Source organism: Betta splendens, chromosome 17 (assembly GCF_900634795.4).
Source record: "Betta splendens chromosome 17, fBetSpl5.4, whole genome shotgun sequence".
Lineage (NCBI taxonomy): Eukaryota > Metazoa > Chordata > Actinopteri > Anabantiformes > Osphronemidae > Betta > Betta splendens.
The window spans coordinates 3587022-3595666 of record NC_040897.2 but is presented as its reverse complement, the minus strand read 5'-3'; the positions used below and the strand labels follow the sequence as shown (position 1 = coordinate 3595666).

At 43.0% G+C, this 8645-nt stretch overlaps 1 protein-coding gene across 1 annotated transcript; it reads right to left on the bottom strand.

The window, feature by feature from the left end:
* Positions 1-2251: 2251 nt before the first annotated feature.
* On the bottom strand, positions 2252-8332 carry LOC114844923 (nucleolar protein 9). The gene is made up of 12 exons (XM_029132617.3): positions 8181-8332; positions 7603-7834; positions 7028-7264; positions 6729-6938; positions 6121-6228; positions 4911-5052; positions 4567-4759; positions 4330-4470; positions 4103-4222; positions 3706-3918; positions 2547-2652; positions 2252-2469 (listed from the first exon to the last, which is right to left on the bottom strand). Exons 2-12 carry the CDS (start codon positions 7826-7828, stop codon positions 2315-2317), a joined length of 1851 nt encoding a protein of 616 aa, XP_028988450.1. The 5' UTR covers positions 7829-7834; positions 8181-8332; the 3' UTR covers positions 2252-2314.
* Positions 8333-8645: the final 313 nt, after the last annotated feature.

Below are 8645 nucleotides of genomic sequence, written 5' to 3'. Positions count from 1 at the left end.
CACCTTTCACAGATAAAATCAAAGTCCTTCACAATGATATAAAAAAATAACGCCACAGAAACCAAAAATAATAAAATAAGCAAAAAACTAAACGATCGTTCAAATAAAACAGTAATAATACAAAAACAAAAATAAAAATCATGAAATAGTTCAAATGTAAAAGCTCAGTCAACCAAGTCTGTCTAAATAAATGTGTCTTCACCAAAAAAAAAACAAAAAACCAAAACCAAAAAACATGTTTTTCTACAAAAGTGAGGACATTTTGGCTGGTCCTCACTTCTTTGAAGGCCTGTTAGAGGGTTAAAATGTAATTTTAGGGCTGAGATTAGAATTGAGTTTTGGTTCAGATCAGAACGAGGGTTAGACGTCAGCATTTAACTGTGATAGTTAGAGTTAGGGTGAGGGACTAGGGAAGGACTTATGTCAATTGAGGTATGTGTGTGTGTGTGTGTGTGTGTGTGTGTGTGTGTGTGTGTGTGTGTGTGTGTGTGTGTGTGTGTGTGTGTGTGTGTGTGTGTGTGTGAGAGAGAGAGAGAAAGAGAGAGATAGGAAGAGCGAGAGAGGTAGTGGGGCGGATCTTTGTGTTCAGGTTTAGGTAAGCAATAATAATATGATAACATAATGGCTGTGTTTGCTACAAAAGCTACACAGAAGCACTGTCATTGAGAATTCTCTAAGCAGGCTGTTAGGGATGAGGTTTTAAAGCAGTCAATCTGTCTGGTTTGGTCCCTCAGTCCATCAGAGGAGACTTCAGGTCAGGTTAAACACACCTTAAATCTCCTACAGTTGATTTAGATTTTTTTCCTCCATTAGAAGAATTAAAGACAAGCAGTGGAGCAGAGGCAGGGCTTGAAACAATACGTCTAAACATCTGCGTGGAAACTCACACAAAAAGGATTTTACCATTTAACCAGCTCGGATACTGTCAGATAATAGCAGGGGCTTGACAGCTACACAGAAGCCTGCAGGAGACAGAATGGGAAACAAGGACAATATGATCCAATTCCATTTTGCGACTCCTTATCAGTCTCTCAGATCGTGACAGAAATCCTCCCTCTCTGACTCATTCTGTGGGCATTTACTGTGATTTTCAGGCAACATAATACTTCCCGGGAGCAGGGAAGACAGATGGAGCTTAAAAGACGAAGAACCACCTACTGTGTGTCAGTGAAAACCTGTCGAACTTACTCCTCACTTTGCACCAAAGAAAGACTATTTTCTATTTTCAGTCGGAGCTGCGCATAACTAATGAGATGCATATTGGCTGGTGTGTGGGTGCAGGCATGTTAGCAGGAGGTAATAAGGGAAAGAATCTGTGTAGTGGATGGACGAGGGCGTGTGGAGGCTGCAGTCTGAGCTCCCTTGTGATCAGACACATGAAGGAAACGTCGCTGAATCTCAGGGGAACCCACAAGATTTCAGGTTTTCAAAGAGCACAAAGGTCATTGTTCATCTGCTTTTTGTCTTGGGGTGATTAGGCATCCACAGAGCTATAATAAGCCAACAACAAAAGGGAGGATTACTCAGACTGCTTGTGTTCAGAGCGAAGCACATGTAATTAAAGCTGGTTTGGTCAAAGTGAACCATCAGGACGAGTGATGCTAATATAATACAGGGTTAATGGTAGAAAAAACTGTCAAGACTATGATTAGATGCTTCAATAAATAAATAAATAATAAATGATCTTATTTAAGCCTTTCCTGAACGCATGGATGTAACGTACTGGATAATGTCCAGGGAGTAAAATAAGTGGCAGAGATGAAAATGAGGAGCTGAGCATCACGTTCTGCTCTTTGTTCCAGGATGACATTGATTTACTCAGATATTAGCACAATGATTGAAAGCGTACATGATAATAGGCATGTATCCCAGAACTGGACAAGCTAAGCACAGGGAGAAACTGGGAAGTGGCAGAAAGACATTCAAACACCTACTCATTCTGTTCACCACTGCATCGCTGGCATTGTACAGGATTACAATAGATTACAAATATGCTGTATGAGCCAATGTGTTGAAAACCAATATTAAGCAAGTGTCAGGATCTCTGTCTCTCCCCATCCCATGCCCTCAGCTCTGGACCACAGCTTCTCCCACTCTTTCAACCAAGCCAGCTCTACACACCTGTGACTGCCCCCTGCTCTACTCACCATACTGACCCAGCCATTCAGTCCACACACACACACACACACACACACACACACACACACACACACACACACACACACACACACACACACACACACACACACAATTTTCAATGTTATTTTTTATATCTCATTACAAGGCAAATAATGATTTTACAAACATGTACTTTTCATTCAAGAAAGTCACTGAACAGCTTGCGCTTCTTGGACTCGCCGCTCTGTATCTCCTGCCAGTTTGCTCTTCTGTGTATGAAGTGAGAGAGGGCAAATTTGGCCCAGACGTGTCGAGCAAACTGATCAGACCTCAGCTGACTTTCACTTGGAGCTGGAAAAGAAACAGAAAAGGAAGGTGTGGAGCAGCCGTCTGACCAACACAAGAGACAGTTAAAAGCTGTTCGTTACCTAATTCCTGTGCAATGCTTTGCCTCTGACTGATGGACGCGCTGCTCCATATGGCCTCTAACACTCTACTACCCAGCCTAGAGCACGCCATCCGGACATACAAGCCCTGGGAGGACGAGAGGAAGCATGGAGAATAGGCGTGATGTTAGAGGATGCTTCCTAATCTAAATGTGGCTTCATCAGCTTATTTCTTTGAGTCAACCTTCCACATACTGTTCTTCACTTTTGCCTGGTGACTTCATATGTCCTGCCTAAGTAATAAGCAGCAGTTGCAGTAGAACTCAAACATTCTTGGGTTCAGTCCCAGAATCAACACGACAGCACTAAAAAAACTAATTGAGGAACAAAAGTACAAAGTTCATTTTGTTTGTTAGCTCAGGCATCTGTCATGAATTATAAATGTGAGTGTTTAACATTAGGCTGACATGGTCCTTCATGCGCTCAGAATGACTCTGTCGGTATGATATAATTATGGAACTAGGACTTGGCTGTGGTGTTAGCTGCTATAAAAATGTGAGCCTGTCCTGTGAGTTGTGAGGTGGGGTCAATATGGATCTGGGTCACTCGGAGGATAGTGTTTCCAGAGAAGAGCATGCATGGTTTGCAACAGTGCAGAGGAAGGTGGTCCATCCACATGAATGGGCCAACCCAAGGTTTCCTAGCAGGATGTTGCCCAAAGCGTCACACTGCCTCTGCCAGCATGCCTTTTTCCCGTAATGCATTTTGGTGCCAAGCAATGTATAGGAATCTTTGCACAAGAAAGAAGAAGGTGCTCTTGTTTCATGTATTACATTACATGAAACAGAGCACCTTCTTCATCAGTTCATGGTCCTTCCTACGTGCCCACTGGTGCTTTCGTAAGACATCTTGACTGGAAGGCAATTCTTACGCCTGCCCATTTTTCCAGCTTCTAACATCAACTTTGACAACAAGATTTTAACCTGCTAGCTAAAGAGAGGCTGTGTTGGTCATAATGCTATGGTTATGCCAGATCAGTGTATAAGAGTGAAGTCCAAACTTCATATGAACTCAAAAATAATGGGTATGTTATTACACATGAAATAGAGACATTTCCTAATGGATCCTTTAACTTTAAATGCTGATTATTAGTTGCAATCAGTAATTTGTATCCTGCTATTCCAGCACTGTCACTCTGTACCTCTAGTCTCTTAAGGACTTTGCCCCTGCCCTTGTCACTGCAGCTGGTAACGAGGGCCTGGAGGACGTGGCTGCCGGAGGGGTCAGTGGCCAGTGTCAGGAGGTCAGCGGGGGTCAGGGTGCGCAGGCTGCTGAGGAGCAGAGAGCGGTTCTTGAACTTGGCCAGTGCCTGGACCAGCCTGGAGCCATGGTAGCAGATGGAGGACAGAGGAACCTAGAAGTAAGAGGAACGCAGTTACACCTCACTGCATCTGCAAACATTATCTAGCATCAATATTCTGCAGGGTTCATTAGTATTCAGAGCTTTGTGGGCCTCCTCTCACACTAATTCAGTTGAAATGTCAAGACTATAATTAAAATTAGGCCACAAATGATTTGACTTGTGGAGAGACACTTACCTCTGGCTGTGTGTTGCCCTCTGCTGTGTCAGTGTGGTAGTACACCTCATAGGTGAGTAGGGACATGAAGAGAGGGAGGCAGGTGACGTGTCGAGAGCCAGGCTCAGCACAGTGGAACGCCTGGGGGGGGAACACACCCACAGGGGTCCATTAAATCGCCGCAAGTCAGAAAACGAGTGCTATTACGAGATAATTAACAACTTGAAGGCAAACACAGTGAGGCTTACATGCAGAAGGCACTGCATCAACTCATCCTGCTTCTCTTCACTTTCACCACAGCTCTCGGCCAGTTGCACGATCACACCCATGTGGCCAGCAGCCAAGATGGCCTCCAAACCTTGCACCAGCTCATCAAACAGCCCCAGGAACTTTAGGGGAAGAAGCCGGTAGAGGAGGCCATGCGTCACTATCAGTAACATCTGCAAACGACCACCCCCTGTCCTCAACCAAGTGCCATGACCTACCATCTTGTACTTGGCAGAGGCCGCAGTCAGCCTCTGTATAGGGAAGTTGGCTATTGGATGAAGGGCTAAGTCGACCAGCTGACCCCTGAGATGGTTCTTGTAGAGGTTGCGTAGGAGTGACTTCCTGGACAGTTGTATGATTGTTTCAATGAGGTGACTGGAAACTGGGTCCTTCAGGAAAACCAGGAGAGGACTAAGGAGAAACAAAACAATAAACAATTAACAAATCAAATATATATGTATATGTGTTTGTATATATATATATATATATATATATATATATATATATATATATAATGCACTTTTGTGTTTGCAGACACAAAATGGATAATAACGTCTCTGACCTAACTCCAGGAGCAGCGCTGTGACTTGTTAGATACTCAGTGATGCGTCTGAGAAGCTGGTTGCAGAGTTTAGGTCGTTTTCTGTGACACACAGTCAACATGGACTGGAACACTGCACTGGCAACAGTATCAGTCACACTCACTAGAAGGAGAGACATACAAACACTCTTTCTGCCAATTCAAAAGGAATCGTGTTTCAAACATTTCATTGTTCAACAACTCATGTCTTGAGTATAGAAAAAGTGGTGAAAGCAAAAAATATGTTAATGACAGTCAAGCCCTAATTATTCATACCCCAACTAAAATTCATGTCACTAAGTATCATCACTTTTCATTTATTCAGAAGACCCTCCAATCTGAAAGGGTTGGAGCTCATCGCTAAAGATCAATGGTCAAATATACCAATGGAGACATGCAAAAAGCTGGTTAGCAAGTGTTTAATTGCTATGACAGCCATTAAAGGTTTTTCTATTGATTGTTAAGAAGTTAGGAGCGGCACGGTGGTGCAGTGGGTAGCACTGTCACCTCACAGCGAGAAGGGCCTGCGTTTGATTCCTGTGTGGAGTTTGCATGCTCTTCCCCTGTTCCCGTGGGTTCTCCGGCTTCCTCCCACGGTCCAAAAACATGCATTAGGTTGATTGGTCACTCTGAATTGCCCGTAGCTGTGAGTGTGTGAGTGTGTGTGTGTGAATGGCTGTCTGTCTGTGTGTTGCCCTGCGATGGTACGGTAAATAAAAGATGACTAATCTTTGTTTTGATCTTTCTCTTATACCCCTTCTTATTATCTTTTGGTGGCTTAGTAACTCAGCTTGTACAGCGTTGGTTCGGGAAACGAAAGGTCCCAGGTTCATGTGTGTTCTCGAGCAAGTCACAGTAAGACACTTTAGCTTCCTGGGCACACTGCGCAGCCGCCCACTGCTCCACCAGGGGATGGGTTAAATGTAGAGGACACATATCATTGTGCAAAATGGCAAATACCCTTTTCTTCACATAAAGGTAAAATATCATGATTCAAGAACCACACCTTCTTAGTACTGGTTGGTTATTATAAAAAGGTCCTTTGAGCAAATAAAACATGACTCTTGTCACAATGCTAAATGAAATACGTACAGTAAATAAGTATATATTGGCTAACAACTTCCCTTTGAGATAAACGTTAAAGAACAGCGTGTCTTTGGTCATAGATGGGCTCATGAAAAAGTTGACTCACGATTAATGTTCTCCATCAATGTCTCCGTGAGGCTTTTGAGCTCGTACCAAAACGATGTGGGAAGCTCAAAGTCAGTCAGCTTAGGAGCAACATAGCGGTCTTTACATCCTAGACAAAAACAACATCACAATCACTTACTAAGCCACAAATCACTATGGTCAAATTCACTTATCTCAAAATAAAGTAGAGAACAAGACGACAGGAAGGAGTCACTACAGTAAAGTTAAGTTAATTGTGATGTCAGGCAAAGTTACAATGTGAGGTGAAAGAAGCACAGGCACCACAGGAAGCTACTTTTCAGAGTCAGGCATACTGATTGACCCATTTGTCAACACAGTATGTAACTAGAGCTGCAGCAGTGACACAGTGATGGAGGCAATTACAGTATTTTAAAACGCTTAGTATCTGATTGTTGCAATTTGCATCACAAATACCCAAGTCATATTTTTAGGGATGTCATTATCCCTGATGTTCGCCTTGAACAAATACAGCAATCTGCTTATTAGAAGTCAGAAACAAGGTGCTCTACATGACTTCCTAGATCCATGATTATTTACCAATATGAAGGAAGACAAATAAAAAGATCTGAGGTTTGTGTGAGTGTTTACCTGGACGTGACTCGATGCGTGGAGGTCCAACACAGCCGGCCAGGACATTTAGAACTGTGCGGACCACATGTGAGCCGTGAACATGTTTGATGAACTCTGCACAGTCGTCTCTGATGACCTGACTCAAAGACAACACCTGGGCCTCCAGCACTCCACAGCTCTCCTCTTCCTCCTCTTCTTTTGCATCCGATGAGTCCTTCTGTGAAGACTCTAGAGATAAGAGACACAAGAAAGATTCACTAGTGGGTTTCTTGCATTATCAGGTCACTCTTCTCTCTAAGGAGCAGAACACATCTTACCCATCCACCTCGATGCCTGTCGGACTGCACTTTCCACTACATGGCCTCCACACCGGTCACAACAAACCGCCTTAAAGTCTGAGCCTGATTCTCCACCCAGTTCTAAAAGCACCTCCCCCACCTGCTGGGGACTGGACAGTGGCAGCAGGCGCTGCAGGGTGATGCTTCCTGTTCGGTCCATGGCCACCAGGCTGGCTTTGCCTTTAACTTCAGAGAGTACATTCTCCACAAACATTTCTACAGAGCATGTAAAACAGGACAAATGTCACACATTACATTTTCAAAGACACATTAATCATCATCATTTACTGATGTTTAACTTCTCATCGTAGTCGTCTGGAGCTCTGGAAAACTCTAAAAGATGTCTGTAAAGAACTTTAGACTATGAGAGAATAAATATGAATGCTACATAACGCTGACCATGATCAACAGTTGTCAAACACACTGTCACTTTCAAAACAAAAAGCTACATAGTGCTGGAGAAGCCACTCTGTACAGTACATTCAACAACTTACAGTAACGCTACAATGCCGGTTTCACATAGTTTGAACAGTGCTGTGAACTTTGACCCTCACCTCTCTCCTCATTGTCTTCAAAGCCTTCAGCGAGTCTCTCTCCAACCCTGCGGAAGTAGCCCACGCTCGGAGCATCCAGGTGCACCATGACTTTGTCTTCACCTTCCCCTGCGTCTTTTTCTCCTTTAGTCCTCTTCTCTCCTCCTTCCTGACGATCTCCATGATGTCTCCTCTTGTTTCCTCCCCCCTCTTTCTGTGACTGTCGTTCCTCGGGCTTTGCCAACATTGTGACCTACCAACATGTGATTTACATGACACTGTGAAGTGTTTACGTCCTCTATTTACCAAATTATACAACATAAAATAAAAAAGTATAAAAGTTTTAAAACTGGAAGCATAACATTTAAATAGTACACACTTGATGTAATAAGGCACTTATTGTTACTACTGTTTTATGAAGGACATTGTGAAACATCTGTGAATCAGGGCTTTAACCGCTGGGTAACAGCAACGCTGGCCTCATGTTCAAATAAACACAGCCACAAGTTAAAAGACTAAACCGTCCGGGTCAACTACACATCTGCAACGTAAACAACCTTGACATATATCCAGATGAGTTATTAATTCATTTTTGTTACCGGTTACTGTTGGTTCACAGCGTGGAAACGCTTTTGAACGCGTGTCGATAAAAACCGGAAGTTTTCAGTTTTTCTTCTTCCGATGTTTATTAACCGTTGTCGAACCGTTTGGAGGCTCATTACCGCCACCGTCTGAAGGGAGTGTGTGTTACAGTTTTTCTCAGTGGCTTTAGTACAATTCTCAGATCAGAGTTGAAGTTTGCAAATATATTTGTGCATTTCTCAAAACAATTTGTACGAACAGCAAAACACTATGATTTTTTAGCAAAAGCCTGTAACACTCAAAATCTTTAGTTCATCTCTCAAAACTACGTTTCGATGTCATTAAACATGTCTGTGCCATCAGAATGTCCTTGAGTCGTTGTCTACAAACAAGACAGTCAAATTACTTCATTACTTCATGTTGTCAATATAACTGTGTACTTTGGAGGGAGGTTTTGATGTAAACTATGGCTACAGTTTTTA

What these genes read in the sequence shown, in the direction of transcription:
- LOC114844923 (XM_029132617.3), bottom strand. Translation starts at nt 7,828, where the DNA reads ATGTTGGCAAAGCCCGAGGAACGACAGTCACAGAAAGAGGGGGGAGGA. An exon ending in TGAAGACAATGAGGAGAGAG is followed by an intron (nt 7,265 to 7,602) that starts GTGAGGGTCAAA and finishes CATGCTCTGTAG; the next exon opens with AAATGTTTGTGGAGAATGTA. An exon ending in AGGGCAACACACAGCCAGAG is followed by an intron (nt 3,919 to 4,102) that starts GTAAGTGTCTCT and finishes TCTTACTTCTAG; the next exon opens with GTTCCTCTGTCCTCCATCTG.